We start from the raw sequence: 23,909 nt of genomic DNA, 5'->3' as shown, positions 1-23,909 counted from the left end.
TCATTAAATAAAGTCTATATAATATAAAAAAAAAATATTTTTTTTTTTTTTGTGTGTGTGTGTGTATTTTATAATAATTTTAAATATTTTTTAAATATTAATACAATTAATAAACAACATCATTTTGCTAAATAATTGAAATTAAAATGTATTCTATATTTATTTGAATAAGTTAAATTTAAATTTATTTGAATTTCAAGTTAAATATATTTGTGTGTGTGTATAAGTATACACTTAATTTAGTTTTATATATTTATTAATGTTTATCATTAAATAAAAAGTCTATATAATTTTATATATATATATATGTGTGTGTGTGTGTATTTTATAATAATTTTAAATATTTTTAAATATTAATACAATTAATACACAACATCATTTTGCTAAATATTTGAAATTAGAATTTATTTTATATTTATTTGAATAAGTCAAATATATAGAATCTATAAATATATTAAATAAAATGCATATATAATATAAAATAAATATATTCAGTTAAAATAACTTGGCTGTTGTCTGTAGGGCTGCAAGTCAAACCCGGTCACCCGACCCTCCCGGAGCACGGGATCGGATCAAACATGGGTAAACTCTGAAGACAGTCATGTGACCTCATGAGGACCTGCGGTGGAGTAACTCTGTCTCGTCTGTGTGTGTCAGATAAACCAGGCATCACGGGCCGCCAGGAGAAGCGTGTTCTGGTGATCGTGGTGATCGTGTCTGTTGGTGTGTTCACTATCATCGCTGTGATCGCGGGGGCCGTCCTGTGCACGCGCCGCCAAAACACAACACAAGAAGAATTGTTCTCTTCACAACACAAAAAATTAAAATAAAAAAAAAAATATAAAAAAAAAATAATAATAATAATTTTACAACACCCACAGAGCCCAAAAACCTCCCAACTAACTTAAAAAAAAATCACCGTAATACACTACAACATGAATGAAGAATTAAAAGTACAGAAAAAGATCTCAGTAATGATGCAGGATCTGACTTCAGTTCATCGTGATTGTTGTTATTCTGTCACAAGGAACCCGTATTTGAATGTTATTAAAATATTAAATTACTGCCTATTTAAATGAAATGAAAATGTGGCACTTTAATGTTACGCTAATATTTCAATCCTCATTTAAAATGTTTATTTTAGTAGTATTTTATATTTTAAAAAAATGTATTAATAATAGTATATATTTAATATATGATATATATTTGATATTACAAAAATAAATTTCATAAGACATCAAAAAGATCATTTTAATGAGATAAAAATAATTTAACCAATAAAACAAAGCTAAAATTATTATTATTATTATTATTATTTTAACGTTTTGTTGTGTCAGATCTCTCTATGAAATTATTCTAAAGTGTCATAAACTGAAATTTTCAAAATGTAACACATATATAGTGTAAAGTAACATCGATATAATGAATCTACTTTATAAAACGGAGAGTTCCGTTCCTTGATTCTGATTGGTTGAGCCGCGTTCGAAGCTGTTTTAAATTACACTATAAAGATACATCTTTGTTTACTTCTGTGTGTTGCTCGGCAACCACTTTGTAGCAACCACAACAGTTTCTGAGGAACTACTTTGTTTGGTGGAAGAATACTGTTTTTAATAATATCATTACACTTTATTTTCTCTGTTTTATTTTGTGAAACCTTATATGGAATAACCGTTTTATAATACCAATAAGCCCCATGAAGCCGTGGTTTACAGTGAATTTATAACAGATGAGCTCCGCTTCGCATCGTACCTAACAACGGCCCTTGTTTTATATATCTATATATATATGCATAGTATATAAAATTTGTAAAATATAAAACAAATAAAATATTAAATATTCAAGAAATTATTAATTATTATTATTATTATTTTTTTTAATATTTAAGTGTGTTTGATTTCAGGAAACGTGCGGCCTGTAAGTCCAGCACCGGCTCGCACAAGTACAAGAATTCATCTAAAGACCTAAATCCTCCTGATCTGTGGATCCATCACGAGCGTCTGGAGCTCAAACCCATGGACAAATCACCCGAGCCCAACCCCGTCATGACAGAGACGCCCATCCCGCGGACCGCCCAGGACCCCGCCGCGGAGCCCAGCCATCAGAGACGGGGTGAGAGCCTCCGCTTCATCTCGTCTACCCCTCACCCAGCGTCCAGGACCCAGTCTGTTACATGAATGCGTTTCTGTGTGCGCAGGTCATGAGGCGGAGGAGAGTCGGAGGGGAGGGAGACCCAAAATGATGATGCCGTTCGACTCTCAGCCTCCTCAGCGTAAGTGAAGAGCAAGCAAAGAGTGCACATCACTGATCGTCCCGCGCCATCTCAGCCTGTCCTGTGCTTTTCATGTTGCATTCATATTGTGTCAATCTAGAAAACTACATCCAAACCTAGTGAGCTTCTGTCCTGAACAGCTCTTTCAGATCATAAGATGTGCTCGCAGTACAGATAGACAGCAATGTCACGTTGTCTTTTAAGATCGCATATATTTGCATATTGCATATATATCCTTTCTAGTCAAAGCAGCCCATAATGCATTACATTATAAAAGATCTGTTCGTGATGGCGGAGGATTTTAGAGAAATTATGATGAATGTCTATTTCATTCAATCTAACAGTTCAGTTTAATTTTACTAAATATTTGCATGTGCTTTCTGTTTATTATGTTTCATAGAGCAACATACTAACACCTGACTATATATTTAGATTTTTATATACTTATTTATATGTACTTATATATAATTATCAATAAATCAGTAACAAAATAAAATAATTACCTAAATAAATTCTGCAAATAAAATCAAGAAATATAAAATATATTATATAAAGAAATTTAACTGTAAAAAACAATAAATGCTTTTCAAACTATAAGCTTAAACTTTTTTATTAATTATAGTTTTTATTATAATTAAACTTTTATTTTATTTTGGATATATTGTTTTATTTTCAGAACTGTAATTTTAACGTAGTAAAAAAATACAACTACTTTTCTTTATGTGATGCACACAGTCGCTGCCGATGTAGGGTGCTCCATATCACTCACTTATAAGATTGCATTTCATTTAGAATGCTGCCTTTGTAAGCTATCCTATCTATGCAGAATAAATAAAACAAACCAACTCACTTATTTAACCAACCTTTTTTCATGTCAAGCTCACTGTGTGTGTGTGTGTGTTTTTTTTTTGTGTTTTTTTTTTTCTCAGTGTGTGTGTGTGTGTGTGTCTCAGCTGTGATTAGCGCTCACCCCATCCATTCCCTCGATCATCTTCATCACCATCATCATCACTATCACCTCCCGCCTCGCGGCTACCTTCATCACCAGATCAGCCTGAGAGCGCCTGCCACGCCGAGTGTGTTCTCAGACAGGCCTCCGTCTGCAGGTGAGAGCGCAGCGCTGCTTTACAGGGATGCAGTCAGAGGGTATATCTACATCATGGCATTTGCATGGTTCTGCTGGGTACTTCAATGGACACCATAGTACATTAATTAAATAATTAATTAAATAAACATTTAAGTAAAAAAAATGTGTAATATAATACATACAAAATATTGTTATAATGTTTTTTATATTTATATTAATATTTAATTAGAATTAAAAATAAAATTATTTATTTTTAAAATAATAAATGTATTTAATTTATATATATATATATATATATAATATATACAACTTTATATAAAATAATAAATGCTAAGAAAAAAATAATTTTAATATTTAAAAAAAAATATATAAATTTCTCTCTAAGAAAATTATATTTTTTATATTTAAAATAAATTATTTTAGTTTTTTGTTTTTTGTTCAAACCCCAAGCTTTGACCCATGAACACATAAATATAATAAAATAATATTAATGTAAATATTAATCATATAATTAAATACAAACACTTATTAAATACATAAATGCATATACAAATACTTAACTACAAACCTAAATACATCATTTTATTATTTTCTGAAATTATTTTTTTCCTGTCTTTGTTCAGCTCTCTCTCTCTCTCTCTCTCTATACATACATATATGTATATAAAACAGAGATATGAAAATTTTTCTATAAGAAAGATTTTTTCCGTGTATGTGTGTAGAATCTGTGAGGAATCAGCCCCCTGCACCTGAACCTCCGGTTGCCCCCAGTCAGCCCAGCACTACAGCTGAGCATCAGAAGACAGAGGCACTGATCAAAGAAGAGCCGAGCATAAACCCACCGACGGCCCACGTTCGGCCCACACACCCACTCAAGAGCTTCGCCGCTCCAGCCATCACTGTTTCCACCCATAACCCGCCCACCTACGAGACCACATTACCCAGCACCCCTCTGCTGGCACAGCCTGGTCTGCTTCCTGGTTATTCAATCCTAAATAACATGCACACCAAGACATGAATGTGGTTGGTTGTGGAGCTCATAGCATGTTACGGTGTGTTTCAGTGCCCGGCGTGAAGACAGCGTCTATCGGGACATTAATTCGAGCTCGAGCTCCGATGGCAGTAACAGTCCCCAGTGCTCCTGACCAATCAGAAACCAGCACGATGCTGGACACGGTGAGTGTCCAATAAGTGTCTAATAAGACTAATAAGACTGTCTAATAAGACTGATTCAGCACAGACTGGGCTACAGTAATATCTAAGCAACATAAATGTATGTCTGTGTTTTTGAAAAAACAACATTTATGTGTGGTTGGTGAAAAAAATAAATTTCTCATTAGTTTATGCAATAAAAGATCTCAGTTCTCAATGTGATTTTTTTAAATTATATATATACATATGTTTACCAAAAAACTACAATAAAAAAAAAATTTAATTTTTTTAAAAAAAACATATTAAAAGTAAAAAAATTGCTACTTTAAAACATTTAAAATAATACAATTTCTTTATATATATATATATTATATATATATATATATATAATATATATATGTATATATATGTATGTATTGTATGTATGTATGTAGTTGTATGTATGTTGGTATGTATATACTATATATATATTTTACATTTTTCAAAAAAAGTGTGATGTCCTATTATACGAAAGTTTGAATGTTTAATTTAATTTTGTTTTTTCCTCCTATTTCTTTTCTTTTTACTCACTGGTTGGCTTAATTTGAATGGTTTTGTCTTTCTGTGTCTAATTTTGTATAACGAATAACTCCAAAAATGAAACGCACATTTTTTTCCCCCTTTTTTATTTGTGCAGCGCTTCTGAAATGCATGCGTTTTTTGTTTGTTTTGTTGTAGGTTGCGCTGTAGCGTCTTGCTTTATACCCTCACTCTTGTTCCTGTCACTTCTCCTCTCTCTGCTTTTGTTTTTGGCTCTTTTTTTCCCTCCGTTGTCTTGCATCCCTCAATCCTAACTCTAACACGGCTCCTCTGGCATGGCTCTCTCTCTCAGACGTATGAGACGGATGAACTCTCGGAGGAAATGGCCCACCTGGAGGGTCTGATGAAGGACCTGAACGCCATCACCACGGACTGAACCGCCACCAACCACTCAACCGCTTAACCAGTAATCAACAACAACCTGTACAATTAAACTAACGCTGATCTCAGATCAGCCTCGAGAATGACTGAAAACAGATCACTGCTTCATCTTCTCCATCCTGCATGGCAGAGAAATCTGTATAACGATGAAAACTCAATGCCATTTTCTCAACTTGGATGAACCGTTCCGCACAGAAATATTTTTAAATGTATTTTTTTTTTTTTTTTTTTTTTTTGAGGATTGTATTTGCATATTCTGTATTTTTAGCCTGTTTTATCAATTTATAACTTCACTTAAGAAACAACCTCACAACACAAAAACACATGGCTTCATTCATGAAATGCAAGCAGAATAATTAAGCATAATAATATACATAAAATTATGCATAAAACCATTCTTATGTAAATTGTCGCATTCACATCAGTGCAAAAATTTACATAATGAACGATTTAAACCAAAATTTGTACATGGATCATGAACATGAAAGCATTCTCACATAAATGTTGCATTCAGAAAACCATCCTTGCGTAAATTGTCAAATAGACATTTTCTCAGTGTCTTGCATTAGAATTGAATGTCGTGATTTACATAAGAACAGTTATTGAACAATTTACAAATAATCTACGAACAATTATTTTTGTTTGCTCATGAATGTTTCATGAATTTTTTTTGCAGTGGCTTAAATCATATTTAAATGTTTCATCTCTGGAGAGAAATTAAGATTTCTCGTCCTCACACGCTGGTAGCATTAAAGTCTGAATATGCATTGGAAATTTCCACATGGACATACTGACTTCTTGCAGATCTCGCTTTATGACCATCTTAATTCAGACTGAATCGAGTGACGTTGATGTCTGGTGCTTCAGAAACTCCTCAAACGTGAGATTTTGTGAGAACGGAGATATACGTTCCTCTTCTCAGGACCCTGATGCCTGTGTTTGGGGCCCTAGAGATTCATCATGAAGGAGTTTAATGCCAAGTGACTCTCAGAATTTTGTACTTTGAGAGCTATATATAAATATATATATGACAAACTGCAAATGTTTGCTTATGTGAATACTTTGTACACTCTCAAAAAGGAATTTTTTTATATATATATATATATATTCATCTTTCTGTTGGTTTTTATATGAAGACGACACATTGCTTTGTAAACATTTTCCATGTTAGTTACGAACGGTTAAATTTTCTGCATTGTGTTTTCACCGTGCTGTTTAGCCAATCCCTTCTCCCAAAGAAAGAGCGAAAGAAAATATCAGCGACAAACTCTGCCTTGCTCGTGTACAGTTTTTCGCGTCATGAATGTCAATGTGGCTGTAACAAGGTATGCTTATGAATACAGTTGTTGTTTGTGTTTACAATAACGGGGGAAGATTTAAAAAAAATGGAAAAAAAGACACCGAACTATGTTATATGGTCGGTGTACCATCAACTGTCATTTGCACTTTTTATATTTTGAATTTGAAATGAATCGCTGATGCCATGTGAAATATGAACCTATTTTATGTAACAATGATGTCACAAGTAAACAACTGGTTTTAAAGACATTTAACTGTTGTTTATTTTGTTGCATTATTAAATTAGACCATATTTGGATTTGGTTTTTGCTGGAAAACATTGCTTATATTTAAGATACTTGTGGTTTTCGGTTCAATGGTTGTTGAAGAAAAACTGGAATGATTATTTATTGTAAATTATTTACCAATGTAGCTCATTACTTTCCACAAATTATGAAAGATAATTTATACTTGGCTCATCTAGAAGATCATTGATGGATAAAAAATTGATAAAAATAAATCAATTAGAACGTTATGACCAAATCAAACTGGACCGAATACAAAGCCTTGTGGGACACCGCTGGCTAGAAACAAGGAACAGGGGACTAAAGTTCGAAAAAGTGTTGAATTTACATAATTTTATCATCAGTTCCACATGAATCAAGTTACATAAGCATAATTTGTTTACATAACTTCATGGAAGTTATTTTTAAATTATTCAATTTAGGGGTCTTAATGTGTTATGAGTTATTCATTTTCATAGTTTTGTCACAACACTAAATTGCAATATTTAAACTAGCTAGCAATAGCAAATATTAGCAAACTAAACACTAAGCATTAAATGCCTTTGAGTAAATCAGGTTTCTAATCACAACAACTGAACATTAAACTATCAAGTCATCCCACGTTTTGCTTAAAAACACTATACTTCATTTCAAACATTTTTGCTATGTATTTTAAGTCCCATGTGAAGCATGCTGGGAGCTACAGTTTCTGTTGTCAACAAAACTCAAGTGCTTTTGAACCTACTTAATAGTTTCACATTCGCCCACATGATTTAATCTAGTAGAGTTAACATTTCAGAGAATTACATGATTCAAGTTTGGAAGAAAAAGTATTCTTGTGTAGATCAAAAACAATGACTGGGCATATTGGACAATCTATGTTTTCCCATTTTTTTAAAGTCCATCTACAACTTACTAAAGGACATCTGAAATTTCTTGTGTTTGATATGATCACATGACTTCGAATTCTACTTGAAATGCACTGCTTTTGCTTTGATACCATAAACACAAAATACAAAATTTGTTCATCAGAAAAATTTTATTTGCTCAAACTTATGCAAAATTATGTCACTCCTTCCAGCGAGTGGCATTTTATGTGGCACATTTTATTGCAAAACCAGTTTATACACTTGTTTCAAAAGTTAAGACTTTCTGAGGCTCAAAAAATCATTCATGTAATTTTAAGTCTGAATACTAATAAAACTATTTTGATTTGACTGTTTACAATCAATAGCCTAAAATACGTTTGTACACATGGGAGGAAAAACCAACGCTCTACATGGTTATAAAAAATAAAACACAAACCCAATGCAAAAAGCTACATCCCACCTTCAGTCTTACAATCAAGACAATAACAGCAATGTTATCTGTGTCCGTCAAGATTCCGAGGTCGTCAAGATTCTAATTATGCAAACATGGCCACTGTGGAATCCTTGGCACATATTTTTTGGCACTAATATGCACTGTGAAATGTTTTCAGAAAATCTAAGGATATATGAATGAAAGCTTTTATTTACAACTCTAACCTTTAGTAAAATTATAGCAGAATTATAACATCTAAACTCTCATGAAATGAACATCTAATCATTGCTTTGAGAAGGTTTTGAGATCCTTCACGATCCCTTTTTTTAATTTAAAGAGACTTCTGTACTATTATGGATGAGGGGGAAATTTTAAATTACTTTATATACAGCATAACCAAAATCAGAAAGGATACAGGAAATGATTTTTTGCATACGTACAAATATACAAACACACTGATGAACATTTCAGCTTCATACCTTCTGCTTCAAAACAAAAAAATAAAAACAGAAGTAGTGCCTCTGCAGTCCAAAGCGGAACCAAATCGAGATCCAGGACCAAAGCAGGTGAAGAAGGGCAGCGTTTGGGAGCGTAGCTGGGCTTTGGGTTCTGTGTGGACCGCTGGAACAGTGAGGGAACAGATTTGGGATCTCGGTGGTGCTTCCTGGTTCTAGTGCCTCGGCAGAGAGTTTTGGGCGGCCGAGGTGGCTGCACTGGCGGCTGCGGTCTGGAAGGTGGGATTCGTGAGGACGCCCTGGGAGAATTCCTGCTGCGCCTTCTGGAAACTGGCACCAGTGCGACGGTAGTGGGAATGAACCTGGAAAAGAATCGCACCAATGACCCAAGAATCCAAAGAACCAGAGGTTTTCACTCAGAAATCGTGAGCTACTTACCATTTTCAGTAAAATGACCGACAGTGCGGCAGTGGCTGTGAAAAAAGCCGCCACCACCATCATGATGATGCCCACCGCTCTGTTATAGCCAATCGCTGCTATGGCAGTAATCCAGCCGCTGCAATCAAAATAAACAGATTAAGCAATTTTATGTTTGTTCTAGGGCCGGGACTTTAACGCGTTAATTGAGATTAATTAATTACACAAAAAATAACGCGTTAATTAAGATCAATTAATTACACAAAAAAAATTCCGCATTTTTAATAACTTATTTTTGCAACGCGGAACGTTTCTCACTGGATGAGTTTCGGCGGACCGATTATACTGGAGCACCAACTAGCGTTCATGACTTCAGACAACAACAAACCACAGTGAACATGAACGAAGAAGCAGACGAGACCGCTTTGGTTGGCCCCTTGGAGGGGAAATTTTGTTATAAAAAACGAATGGATGGGGGTTGTTGTTACTGAAATGTTGATCAAACAGTGGTCCAAGCAACAGAGAGATTTATTTTTCATCAGGATATTGGAAGAATGGGGACTGAGGTCAATCACTGGCACTTTTTTTAATTTTATTTTAAATGGTACACTTTATGTTGAACTATGTATTATTTTGTTGGTGCAACTGGCACTTTATGTTGAACTCTTTATTGTTTTGGCCAAGGTCATTGAGAGTTGGACTTAGTATGTTATGGCCTCTGAAGCAACAGAGAGATGTTTTCTAATAGTCAGGGTTTCCAATGCTCTGAATGTAATTGACAGTATTGTGTTTTACTTAAAAACAGTTTATAGAAGGTTCCAGCACCTATAAGCTACCTGAGTTTCTAAATTGTTTCTAAATATGCTATTGCTACACTTAATGGCAAAAATTGCACTGGTCTGCTAGACTTGGTTGAACAAAAATAAACAATATTTTGTTGCTTAAGCTTACGTATTCAGTCATTATTCAATGGTATACTATAAATCCATGTGAAAAAAATTACTCAGGTCAAATATTTATATGCGATTAAAATGTGATTAATTTCGATTAATTAATTACAAAGCCTCTAATTAATTAGATTAATTTTTTTAATCGAGTCCCGGCCCTAGTTTGTTCCTTCTAAACGATGCACTGTTACTACAAATATGTGCATACAAAGGAATATTCTAGGAAGTCTTATAATATTCTAGTAGCGTTAAGTTAAAAGAAGTACCATCTTCCTGCATTTTTTCCTATTCCACACAAAAGCGTATTCTGTATGAGCGGCTTGATATATTCAACTTCTGGTCCTTCACAGAGCGTGTCACACATGAGCGGTTGAATCCTTTACTGTTAACATTTGCATATTGTCAAAATGTCTAAATCTTGTTTGGTAATATTTCTATTCAAATTTGTGATTTCTCAATTTATAAAAAAAAATCAAACTGTGGCAAAAAATTAAATTCAAAAAAATCGATAAAATCAGAAAAATCACCAAGCCGTACCTCTACATGGACGTTTTTAAGTTTGTAGAATGCCTCATTGGCGAGAACAAAAACAGGAGCCTTAAGGTACCTATAAAGGAGCTCGAGGTGCACCTGAGGAAGACCTATTCTGACAAGCAGAGCCATGAATCAACTACCGTTCCAGATGACATGCCACCAATCCAACCACCAGAGCATCAGATGGACACAAGTTCATGTTGAGAGCACAGGAAAGAGGGCAAGTTCAGCATCAAACCCCAGGCCTAATGGTGTTCAATTTAGGCTTCACAAGAACACCCTCGGGGTCCTGAAACATCTTTGGAAATGAATGACTGTGGCATGGAAAAAGCAAGTTATACCGAAGGGATGATGAAGGGCAGGGGGGTTCCTGATTCCCAAGGAGAAAAACTCCTCAAATGAACCTCTTAAATGTGGAAGGATAGATTTTCTTCAGTGTTGTGGCCCAAAGGCTCTCAGCTTTCTTGCAGAATAACAACTTCATGGACACCTGAGTGCAAAAAGCAGGGATAGGTGTTTTTTCAGGATGCTTGGAACACGCCAATGCCATCTGGCACCAGCTAAGAAGGAAAAGAATGACTGGCATGTGGTTTTTCTGGATCTTGCTAATGCCTTTGGCATGCCAATCGCCTACTGGACAAAATCCCAAAAAAAAAAACATCCAGTGGGCACGAGTGGAGCTCAACCCAGTAAATGTCGCAGTATCTCCATTCTCAAAGGCCGACTTACCAACAAGAGTTTCTGCATATATGGAAAGTCAATACCAGCGATTTAGGAGAACTCAATCTAAAGCCTTGGAAGCATTGGTACACAGCAGATCTCAAAGACTCCTAACAGGTGGAACAACTTATGCAATAAGCTTGACAATTAGTGGCCTCAAGAAAATTAACAGCACTGCTCTCCCTGGAAAGTTGAAGTTGTGGTGCTTCCAGTTTGGGTTGCTGCCCCGTCTCATGTGGCCAATTAACACTTTCCCATGCATACAGCTAGGGACTGACAAATGACCTAAACCAGAGACTAACCTTCCTACCCGAAACCGCAGTGACCAATCTGCTTCCAGATCTGGTTCTCAGGTCAAACTCCTGCCACTGTGTCTTCATTGTGGAGCTCACAGTCCCTTGGGAGGGATTGATTTCTCCAAAGTAGTCAAGGCTAGTACTGTGCTGAATTGTTAGGGATTGAAACACCTAGTCCTATCAAGAATTTGATTTGTATATGCATTAACACACACAAACATATATATAGATATAGATATATAGATATATGAAAAAAATATTTAGAAGAAAATTCTAAACAAATAATTTAAAAAAATCCAAAACATATAACAAATATTTTAAATAAATATATAAAAAAAATATATTGTTTTTGAAATGTTTCATTTCAATGTATAAAATATATTACATTTTATATTATTATAAATATTTAAAATGCATATAATAAAAAATAAATATTGTAACAAATATAGTATATACGAAAAACACAAGTTTGAGAATAGTTTTTATTTTTTTGGATTTTAATTTTACAGAATATAGTTATATATACGCTTTAAAACAATATATTCTAATTATATTCTATAAAATTGTGAATAATATGCATATATAAAAATACATATTTTTTTTAACCCATCAATCTGAATCAGTCCAAGAATTCCAGAGAGTCTCATAACAATATTCTCACAATAGATTCGAGAAGATAATGTTATTAATGGAAGAGAACTGCGAAATCAAGCATGTCTCTATCAGGGATTCAAAGCTCGACAAGCGCTGCTCTAAGAGGAAACATAACGCAAGAAGTTTAAAGAACAAGAGGACGTACTTCAGACAGGAAGCAAGAGTTTTAAAGGAAGTCCAGCAGCAGAAAACCGTTAGTGCAGGAACAGACACTCGTCAAAGAGACAGAAGAGAGAGCCAAGCGTCAGAAAGTCATCTGTCACACAGGAGAAACACAAACGTCCAGCTCAGAGACGCTTAGTCAACACAGTTTGAGTCAAATATTCCTTTAATACTCCCTAACTCGTATTATTGGCTTAACTTACACTAGTAATGAATTACTGTAATCCAGAATGAAGTACAGGGGAAGCTGTATAGAGGGATCTCAGCACTGATGTATACTGTACCTGTTGCCCCATCTAGGAATGCCCACGCTCTGAATCACAGACACGGCGATCTGAGCGAAGAACACGAAGAAGAACACGAAGAAATTGAAGGAGCTGTCAGACCTGAAAAAGAAATCAATATATTAATTATTGAAAAGACAGAATCATGTTGAAAAACTGAAACATTCAGAAAATCAGAAATGTTGCCTATAGCTGAAAATAAAACAGATAAAGTTTGTTTACATGCTAAAATTACTAAAACTTAAATTCTAACTGTTCTAAATCAAATATTCTATATTTATTTAATAGACACGAGTTCTTTTCACATAGTTTTTTACGTGCACATTAAATATTGATTTTAGCAGAACTTATTTAAAATGTAAAAAAAATTATTTATTATTTCTTAAAAAATAAATAAAATAAAAAATGAATTAATTATAAATAAATTAATTAATTAAAGCAAAATTAAAAAAATGACAAAAATATATAAAATTACTAATATTAATATATTAATAAACACTATAATAGTATACAAATATCATAATAATATTTAATAGACGGGTTCTTTTCACATTGTTTTTTTACGTGCACATTAAATATTGATTTTAGCGGAACTTATTTATAATGTAAAAAAATATTATTTATTATTTCTTAAAAAATAAATAAAATAAAAAATAAATTAATTATAAATAAATAAATAAAAATGACAAAATATATAAAATTACTAATATTAATATATTAATAAACACTATAATAGTGTACAAATATCATAATAATATTCTCAAAATTAAAGATGTTAGTGAAACTGAAATTAAATAAGTTTAAGTTCAAAAACTAAAATGACTAAAACTGAAATAAATGAAAGATAATAAGCTAAATATTAAAAAAAAAATTAATAAAGATGAGAAAATGACTAAAATGTTAACTAAAATAAAATGATCACTGGAAATATAAAAATAAAAGCTAATTCAAAATATTAATAAACACTATAATAGTGTACACATATTCCAGAGGGTCTCATAAAAATGGTTCTTAATAATCTCAAAATTGAAAACTGAAAATATAAAAAGCTAATTATAAATATTAATAAATAACAAAATAGTATACAAATACATGACCCTGTATTAAGTGCCAATTTTTCGAAATTGAGATTTATACATAACCTGAGAGGTGAATAAATAATCTCTCCATTGATGTATGGTTTGTTAGGAGGACAATATTTGTCTGAGATACAACTATTTGAAAATCTGGAATCTGAGGGTGCAAAAAAATCTAAATATTGAGAAAATCATCTTTAAAGTTGTTCAAATTAATTCTTAGCAATGTATATTACCAGAGCTGGGTAGATTACTTATGAATTGTAATCAGTTACTGATTACAGATTACATGACAAAATTTGTAGTCAGTAATATAATCTCTTAGATTACACATTTTTGGTAACGTAATCTGATTACTTTTGGATTACATTTAGATTACATTTGTGCTAACCCTTATTTGATATCACATATATTGAATTAGTCTAATCTTGTACTTTTTTGACAGATAAAAAGAAAAAATATATTCCAAAAATATATATTTAATTCACCAACAAGAGCCACAATAGCTTCTTTTTCAAGTGCAATGTATGGACAGTTAATACTTAAAAAATACTAACACTAATGTACCTTGCTGTTAGTGTTTGCTAGCAACACTGAATAAAACAAAATCACATCTTATGATTTTAAAGGATATTTACTTAGAATTAAGTAAATTTAGAAAACAGCTACATTACAAAAACCAATATTGAAAAAACATGAAATTCAGAGCAATATCACTGCCAGGTCAAATATTTAATCTAATAAAACACTAGAAGTGTATATGAATGTATCAATGAAAAACATAAAAAAAATAGCTACATTGCAAACATGAATTTTGAAAAAGACTAAATTTACACAGCAATGGAATTTCTATCCATCTCAAAACATTTTAAGTGCGTAGTAACAATGAGGAAAAGACACACAATATATATATATATATATATTAAAGACCATATCTAAGTTAAATATTTCATCTCAAAACACTTGAAGGTAGTAACAATAAAGAAAAATCAACATTACAAAAAATATATTAAAGAACATATTAAAGGCTGTGTTCCCCTCCATTTTCCATTATGTTGTTACTGATTTCTTCTGAGCGCGATTCTGACACCCCTCCCCCTCTCCGCCGGAAAAACTCGAAGAATCACGAACGTATATATGTGGCAGGTTTAATAGGAAAAAATATAAACGTAAAAAAAAAAATTTAAATTTAGGAGAATCAGTGAATTGTGAACAACTTATTACCATTGTGTAAATTAAATGTAATCATGTAATCCATAAAAAAGCTAACTGTAGTCTGATTACGAGTATTTTAAAAAGTAGTTTACTCTAATTACAAGTACTTGAGTTTTGGAATCTGATTACGTAATCCAGATTACATGCAATCCGTTACTACCCAGCTCTGTATATTACTAATCAAAAATGAAGTTTTGATATATTTACAGTAGGAAATTTACTAAATATCTTCATGGAACATGATCTTTACTTAATATCCTAATGATTTTTGGTATAAAATAAAAATCAATAATTTTGACTCATACAATGTATTTTGTCTATTGCTACAAATATACCTCAGAGACTTAACACTGCTTTTGTGCTCCTGGGTGACAAATATTCATAATAGATCCTCAAAACTGAAGAACCTGTCAGAACTGTATCAATCATCAAAGTGAAGTAAACACGAAATCCTAACAGCGTGATCTGATCAGTCATTTGCAGACTCACCTGAAGGCTCTATAGACGGGTCTGAACCAGCACAGGAAGGAGCAGGGAGTGAACAGGATGAACCAGAGGAGGGACAGGCCGAAGTCCACGCCTGCGTCTTTGTTAGTGGTGAACTCAGCCAGACAGGCCAGAATGTTCAGAAACAGCGTCACACACTGCCCTGCAAACACACACACACACAAATATTATACAGTATATTGTATTAAATAATAATGCATAACTAAACCTAATTAACTGCTAAAAATAGCTTACTTAAAAAAAAAAAAAAAAAAAAAAAACCAAAAAAAAAAACACACACTAAAACACTATTTTAGGTAACTGAAATATACAAAAATATAAATATTAATATTACATGAAGAATTTACACTTTAACATGAAAATTTGAAATATTGCCATGGCAACTAACTAAAACAAAATAGATTTAAGTTCACATAGTAAACCTACTAAAACAAAAACTGAAATGCAATTAAATAAAAGTTATTAAAAAAGTTTAAATTATAATAAAAATGACAAATGCACAGTAAAAAAAATACTATTTTTAAATACTATATACTATAATATATACTGTATTTAAATACTATTTTTTTATATTTAAAAATACTATAATTAAACTGAAAAATGAAAATAGAAAATAATACTAAAATAATACTGTTTTGTGTTCAACATGAAAATAAAATGAGAATTGAAAATTGATTGAATGGTGAAAAGTTATTATTATGATGATATTATTATTACTTGGGACAATCAAAATAAGCAATATGTTTCAAAAGAGTTAGTAAAAACTATTAAAAATCACTTTGGGTAACTAAAATAAAGTTAAAAATAAAATCTAAATGTTAGATGAATGTTAAAACTTCAATTAAAAACAAACTTAAAACTTAAAAATCAGAAATGCTGCCTTGGCAACTAACAGAAATAAAACAAGTTTCAGTTAAAAAGCTAAAATATAAATAAATAAAAATATTAATATTACATGAAGAACTTACACTTTAACATGAAAATTATAAATATTGCCATGGCAACAAACTAAAACAAAATAGATTTAAGTTCACATAGTAAACCTACTAAAACAAAAACTGAAATGCAATTAAATAAGTGTTATTAAAAAAGTTTAAATTATAATAAAAATGACAAATGCACAGTAAAAAAAAATACTATTTTTAAATACTATATACTATAATATATACTGTATTTAAATACTATATTTTTATATTTAAAAATATTATAATTAAACTGAAAAATTAAAATAGAAACTATAATTTTAAACAAATAATACTAAAATAATACTGTTTTTTGTTCAACATGAAAATAAAATGAGAATTGAAAATTGATTGAATGGTGAAAAGTTATTATGATGATATTATTATTACTTGGGACAATCAAAATAAGGTATATGTTTCAAAAAAGATATAAGATATAAAAAAAATCACTTTGGGTAACTAAAATAAAGTTAAAAATAAAATCTAAATGTTAGATGAATGTTAAAACAAACTTAAAACTTAAAACTCAGAGGCGTGTAAACCCACACATCCACAGGTAATAGATCATTTTGCAGAGTCTGTGATGTTCCTGCGGGATCTCCTCTGAGAAGTTCTGGTAGAAGCAAGGGTTGATGGGAAAGAACTTGGGAAGAGGAGGCCAGTTGTTCTGTTTGCCTGAGGAGAACGAGTGTGAGGTGAGACAGACGCACGTAGCCCACAATCCTCAGCAGCAACTCGTCCAACAGTAACAACAAACAAAGGTGCTACAGTCTGTTGATATCTGTGCAGCTGAATGAATTGAGATGAGTGTAAACAAACTCAGAATGGAATATTAGCATACTGAGCAATATATAGTATTATTTTTAAAAGTTGTACGTGCCAGTTGGAAATAATAATAAAAAAAAAAAAATTAATAATTAATTTGATTTAAGATATTAATTAAATTGATCTTAATACATTAACAAAATATTTTATTTAATTATCATTAAATAATATTTTATTATATTAAAATGTATTCTTTAATACAATTTTTAATGACAAGACAAATCTCATTTCTTTCTTTATTGTACAGTACTACAAATAACTGAAACCTGTCTTCATTTAATATTGTTGAGATGCTATTATAGTTTTATTAATAATAAATTTGCATTTATTTATTTAATTAATTGTTTTTTTATTTGTTTAATTTAAGGAGTTTTAGTAATTGTGTTGTGTGTTTAAAAAAAATTTAAAAAAACCATTATTACCTCCTTTTATTATTTATTTAATTAAATAAATAAAAACAAAATAAAATAAAAAAAAAAAATGCTTTTTTTATGGTTTTAGTTTTAATTAACTTTAATATTAACTATATGCTATTATTATTAAAACTAAAACTAAAATGTAACAAAAAATTATAAAGGCATATTTAAACAAAAACTATTAAAAATTACATAAACAAAAAAATACTAATATTTCAAATAAAATTAAAATGAAAACAAAGAATAAAAATCTAATTCAAAATATTAACAAAAACTATAAAAGTTTATCAATAATAACGATAACTTTGCATGTCTAATTCAGCAAATAGCATCCAGTTATCTTATGTTTTAGTTTGTATGTGCCACTCTGATTAAATTATGTGTCAAGAGCATTAAAATTTGGGATGTAATTACTATTAGATTATTAATCACACTGAAAGTGCAAGATGAAGTCAGGCGCATTGCATCATGGGAAAATGTTTATTACTATTTATTCAGGTATCTAATATTTTGACACTTAATTTCCATGATCTAAAAACTCTTAAAAACGTGTGTTATGATGTCTTCTGGTGTTACCGGTGGGCACTCCTCTGCTCTGCAGCTCTTGTTCTCGTCTGTCCAGCTCGGCTGCTTTCCTCTCCAGCTCCTCCTGCTGTTTGAGCAGACTGGCCTGCGCAGCTGCAGCCGTGGCCTGCAAAGACACACACGGGCCGGTTACAACCCTCACACACTCGCAGAGACGCAGCACATCTGTGTGTGTGTGTGTGTGAGACTGACCTGAGGACTGGACATCACTGACGGCTGCAGCACAGCAGGTTGAGCGCTGGAGGCTGGGATGGTGCTTCCCTGGTGGAAAAAAAAAAAAAAAAGTGAATTAATGGGATTTTAATTGATAATAAAACACAAAACATTGTTATTTTGTATGATATTACTGTTGGAGATTAAGCCTTTCATTACTATATAGCTATAAAACAAATGACTTTAACCGTGGTAAAATCATGGCCTCGAGTACTGTACTGCTTTATTACATCAGAGTTCAGAGCATTAACGTAGAGCTAAATCTACTCATCTTACACAGTCACTGAGATAACGTTCAGCAGACTCACCGTCACCGAGCTGCCATCAGGAAATGGAGAGAAACTTTCAATGTGATCGATTCCAGAGCTGGTCACCTGAGTGACAGACGGATCCTGAAAGAGATGATAAATGTTTATTATTTAATAAACACACACACACACAATAAATAATTGCTTATTACTGTTTAATAAAAATTTGTGCTGTCAAGCGATTGCATCCAAATAAAAGTTTTTGTTTACAAAATGTGTGTACTCTGTATATTTGTTTATTATGTATATATAAACACACAAACATACATTTTAAAAAAAATATTTACATCTGTGTATATATATATATATTTTGTATTATATAAATATTAATATTTTTATATAAACAAAAATATTTTTCTTAAATGCATGTGTGCATGTTTTGGATTGCGATTAATCGTTTGACCCGCACTAATACAAATATTAATATATATAATATATTAATATATATAGTAAAAAAAAACTAATTATACTTATTTCAGCTAACTGAAAAAATAAATTGTGTTTATATATATATATATATATATATATATATATATAAGCGACTTACAGTGCATTCATTCCATCAAATCCAACAAAAAATTATGCATTTAGCAGACGCTTTTATCCAAAGCGACTTACAGTGCATTCAGGCTATCAATTTCTACCTATCATGTGTTCCCGGGGATCGAACCCCCAACCTTGCGCTTGTTAACGCAATGCTCTACCACTTGAGCTACAGGAGCACAATATATATATATATATATATATATATTCAATACATAATATTAATTAATAATTTCATTTATATAATATGCTAATATAAAAATTATAATATGCTTTCATATTAATTAATGTTTCTAATATTTAATATAATATTTTTTGATATAACGTCATGGATCCAGAGCAGCCGAAGGCCACAGGTTTTGACTCGCATGCCTCAATTACATCATTCCAGAGAGTTAAATAGGTCACAATCATCTGACGATATTTCAGATGCCTCTGCGGTCAAAACGAGGAACCAGAATCCTGAACCCAGCACAGATCCTTCCGCACTCGCTAATTCAGCTCATACTGTCCATTAATTTCAAACCACAGCAGCCACAGATGCAGATGTGAGCTGTCCAGTCAAACATCTGAACTAATGCCTAAAGAGTTCAAGCGTGAGTTATTCTCTGATACAGGCAGACGAGAACAGCACAATCTCAGTATCTGTCCAAAGTTCATCCAGAAGAGCGCGAGTGTTGACTGATTATTAATGTGAATCTCCAGCACTCGTTAATCCCATCCGGTGTGGCACGAGTCCATCAGGACTTAAGTAATATTTACCAAAAGACACAGAGAACTTCCTTCATCCTCCAAAGCAGAAAGACCCTCATTCATTGTATTTGCAACTGCGTTTATGGATGCATACATTGCAATTTAATTTCCAATGTATTACGAGATATGTTTCTGTCATTTTGGAATAGCAATAGAATATCACCTATTTGCTATTTCTCTTTCTCCACGCCCTGCTCCAACCCTTACAAGATTAAATTGGAATCGCAATCCCGTTTGCACTTGCATTTCCAGTTCGTAACGCAGTCAGCTGTCAATCACTCTTGAGGGCGGGGTTTATCGATATAGTGGGAAAGTATGCCACGCCCACTTCTTGCAGAAAACAGAGCATCCATTCCAATGAGGAAAATAGGGAATTTATCCATTTTCGCAATACAATCATGCTCATTAATTAATTAATTTAATTTTTTTTAACTTCAAACAAAGTCAAGGATCCAGAACTGATTGTATGTTCACCTGTCAACCTGAAAAAAGAAGCGAAAAGAGAACTTCTCTGACTGGATGTGGATTGGTATCGAGTCATGTACTGGGTGCTTGGGAAACTCTGGACTGGACTCAAGAATGCATCGAATGAATGTGTGGGTTACCCTTGCCATTCCTTTTGAATATCGTCCTTCTGAGGGTTGGAGCAGGACACGGAGAAAGTGAAATAGCAACTGGGTGATTTCTATTGCTATTCCACACACAGAAAAGAAAAATGAAAACACAAATGTGCGATTGCATTTGGATTATGTCTCATTGTATGCATTTACAAACTGAAAATGCAATTTGCAATTCCTTTAGAATATTGTCCGGAACATAATTCCATAAAATTAAATAGTTATTTAAATTGTAATAATATTTCACGATTTTTACAGAAATTTTCATCAAATAAATGCAGCCTTGGTGCGCTTAAGAGACTTTTATTATAGATGCTAAAAAGTCTTAAATTAAATACAGAATAACTGAATTAATATTATTTTAGAATATATCCATATCACAATTATTATAACATATGAATACCTATATTATTTATTTATTTATTCTTTATTTTTTTAAAACATGAAATTGCACACTAAACCTTTTAGAGGGGACATCGGATGCCCATTTTCCACAAGTTGGTTTGATTCTTTAGGGTCTTTGGTTTAAAAAAACGGCAATGGTCGTGTAAAACAAAACTTTTTACCTCGTTCCGTTTCTGTGTCTCTTTAAATAATAATGAGCTACTCCTAGCCCCGCCCCCTCTTCCGTAGGGCGTCGCCACAAGACACGTGGATATATCTCTGTATGTCTCAGAGGTGCTCTTATTCAAATAGCTAGCTATCTACATAGAAACCAGCTTTCTGAATTGAATTGAAAGACTGACACTTTCAGATGACGCATAACGAACTGTCAGCAGCTTTCTTTTCAGATTTTCTCAGCTAAATGCAAAAAATAAATACTAAAAAAAAATTGGTCTGAGGGCCCCTTTAAGCATGCAGAATTGCAATAAAGTTCATTTTAAATGTAAAAACATTTTAAAAAATCTTAAAATATTTAATAGTTAAATTAGTATCAGTATTTAAGCATGCTATAATTTCATAATAATAATAATAATGTGTGTGTATAATATTAACTAAATTACTATTATTATTAATATTCCTATTACTAAATTACAACATGAGTATAAATCGAGAGTACATGCAATATTTTTAAACATTAATAATCATTATATATATTATATGTATCAAAACTTTTAATTATATATATATATATATATATATATATATATATATATATGATTAAAAGTGCATTTGTCAAAATATAATAAAAATATCAAAACTCAAAAACCCTGTCAAAAACCCAATAAAAAAACTAAAAAATAGAAATATTATTATAATTATTAAAATCAATATGTAATGCAACATATATAATATTTGCTTATTAAATATTTTCTAATTATTGTCATATTATTACATTCCATATTTTTACTTTATAAATTGTGCATTTGTCACACAGCAGGATTATTGAAATCAACTGCAAAAAATGTGTGTAAATGCAACAGAAAATACATGAAATATACATTAAATATACAAAAAAAAAACGTGTTATTTGTCACCGCTGTGAGATGAGATCCCGACCTTTCTGCATTGTCATGTTTGTTATTGTTTTCACTTAAAATGGAACATGCATTATGTCGGTTACTAACACGAAACACGCTGTGCAGAACGCATGCGTGTCCTGATCAGTTGCGTTTCCTCTGATGATGCATTGATCCCGCGGCCCTCGTGAGAATCGCAGCGGATCAGAGCCGGTTGTGACATTAATAGGAGTGGCGCTCCGGCCTTCAGCGTGTCACCACACCCTTCACCAGCGACAACTAACTAACTAACTAACTAACTAACTAACCAACTACCTACCGCCATCAGCGAGCGTGACACGTCACCAGCCGAACCGAACTCATCTGACCCAAAACTCTCATCATCATCATCACAAACCCTGCTGAACTGCGCTAAACTCCAGCTGAAAGCGCTTCTCCTGGGAACTGCTCGGGTCTCACCTGGAAGGGATTGAAGTCGACTGGATCTGCAAACGGGTTTGAGTCAAATCCCGACATTATGATGGCCTTTATCCGCCTTTAGAGTCCAAACCGAGCGGCACCGTGCTGCGACCGTTGCTGTTTCCCTTCTGCACTTCCGTAGTGAGAGCGTGACGCGCGTGCGTCGTGACGTCATCCGGCGACGTAGACGATTTTTTTTTTTTATATATTGACTTGATTATGATTATGAAATGTTCTGACTGTCAGCTGATTTGATCCTCTTAGAGTTGTTGTTTCTTTCTTTCTTAAATGTGTGGTGATTTGTAATATTTCTTCAGTTTTGCATGTTTTATTTTTGAAGGGAAACTATACCACTTAGTTAGTTTCTGATTATTTATAATTATTGTCTTATTTCATCTTTGCATAATTTAATTATCGCACTTTTCTTGGCGAATTTATTTCTTCCTATTGTTTTGAATATAATTATACTAAAGAAATGTATTATATATAAGTTTTTTTAATGATTAAAAATACATGCATTGTGTTGATATAATTTATTTGCTATGAAATTGTCTAATTTCGTTTCTCACTTCATTCTTTGTCAGATGTAAATATGTTGTGTTTGCCTTATTGTTGCATTGCAAATATAGGATGGAAAAAGCAATGCCATTTATTTTAGAATTATTAATATTGTAAAAACATGTAAAGCAAAAAGGCTGTTATTGCATATGCATTTACTTATTTTATAGTTTGCACAATTTAACCGGTTACACTTTGTTAAATGCTGTTTATACTAATTAATGCTGAAGTACTTTAATTATACTGAATGAAATTATCTCTATTTAATGTGAAAATAATAAATATAAATAATGCTATATATATTTAACCTATTAGTTTTGTTAACTAGTTTTGTTTAAAAGTAGTAATAAAAACAAAATATAATGAAGAGATATTCAAACTGTTTAAATATAAATAATTAATATATATTTATCTATAATATTATCTATAATATTTTGATATTATCTAAAATAATAATTATAATTACTATTATTATTGTTGTTTAATTATTGCATAAAAGTATTATTATTATTATTATGCATTTGTGTATAATTATACTATTGCTGTTGTTGTTTTGTTACTATTTATGTTATTATCATAATAAAATTATTATTAGTAGTAGTAGTATT

At 31.9% G+C, this 23,909-nt stretch overlaps 2 protein-coding genes across 2 annotated transcripts in view; one reads left to right on the top strand and one right to left on the bottom strand.

The window, feature by feature from the left end:
- Positions 1 to 5,466, top strand: part of LOC109098733 (neogenin-like) — a 113,547-nt gene extending 108,081 nt beyond the window's left edge. The window contains exons 24-31 of the mRNA XM_042715005.1: positions 523 to 582; positions 658 to 799; positions 1,904 to 2,112; positions 2,198 to 2,272; positions 3,226 to 3,378; positions 4,082 to 4,327; positions 4,423 to 4,535; positions 5,383 to 5,466. Of these exons, the coding sequence (XP_042570939.1) occupies positions 523 to 582; positions 658 to 799; positions 1,904 to 2,112; positions 2,198 to 2,272; positions 3,226 to 3,378; positions 4,082 to 4,327; positions 4,423 to 4,535; positions 5,383 to 5,466 (1,082 nt within the window). The remainder of the gene's footprint in view (positions 1 to 522; positions 583 to 657; positions 800 to 1,903; positions 2,113 to 2,197; positions 2,273 to 3,225; positions 3,379 to 4,081; positions 4,328 to 4,422; positions 4,536 to 5,382) is intronic.
- Positions 5,467 to 8,053: 2,587 nt separating this feature from the next.
- LOC109098732 (secretory carrier-associated membrane protein 2-like) lies at positions 8,054 to 22,907 on the bottom strand. Its single transcript, XM_042715004.1, has 9 exons — positions 22,744 to 22,907; positions 18,912 to 18,995; positions 18,583 to 18,651; positions 18,382 to 18,496; positions 17,111 to 17,239; positions 15,585 to 15,744; positions 12,805 to 12,906; positions 9,229 to 9,346; positions 8,054 to 9,152 (listed from the first exon to the last, which is right to left on the bottom strand). Exons 1-9 carry the CDS (start codon positions 22,798 to 22,800, stop codon positions 9,006 to 9,008), a joined length of 981 nt encoding a protein of 326 aa, XP_042570938.1. The 5' UTR covers positions 22,801 to 22,907; the 3' UTR covers positions 8,054 to 9,005.
- Positions 22,908 to 23,909: the final 1,002 nt, after the last annotated feature.

The sequence above is a fragment of the Cyprinus carpio genome, chromosome A25 (genome assembly GCF_018340385.1).
Source record: "Cyprinus carpio isolate SPL01 chromosome A25, ASM1834038v1, whole genome shotgun sequence".
NCBI lineage: Eukaryota > Metazoa > Chordata > Actinopteri > Cypriniformes > Cyprinidae > Cyprinus > Cyprinus carpio.
Note: the sequence above shows the minus strand (reverse complement) of the source record. Positions and strands in the feature narration are given on the sequence as shown.

What these genes read in the sequence shown, in the direction of transcription:
- LOC109098732 (XM_042715004.1), bottom strand. Translation starts at nt 22,800, where the DNA reads ATGTCGGGATTTGACTCAAACCCGTTTGCAGATCCAGTCGACTTCAAT. An exon ending in CCCGTCTATAGAGCCTTCAG is followed by an intron (nt 12,907 to 15,584) that starts GTGAGTCTGCAA and finishes TTTCTTTTTCAG; the next exon opens with GTCTGACAGCTCCTTCAATT. An exon ending in ATTCCTAGATGGGGCAACAG is followed by an intron (nt 9,347 to 12,804) that starts GTACAGTATACA and finishes TTTTGATTGCAG; the next exon opens with CGGCTGGATTACTGCCATAG.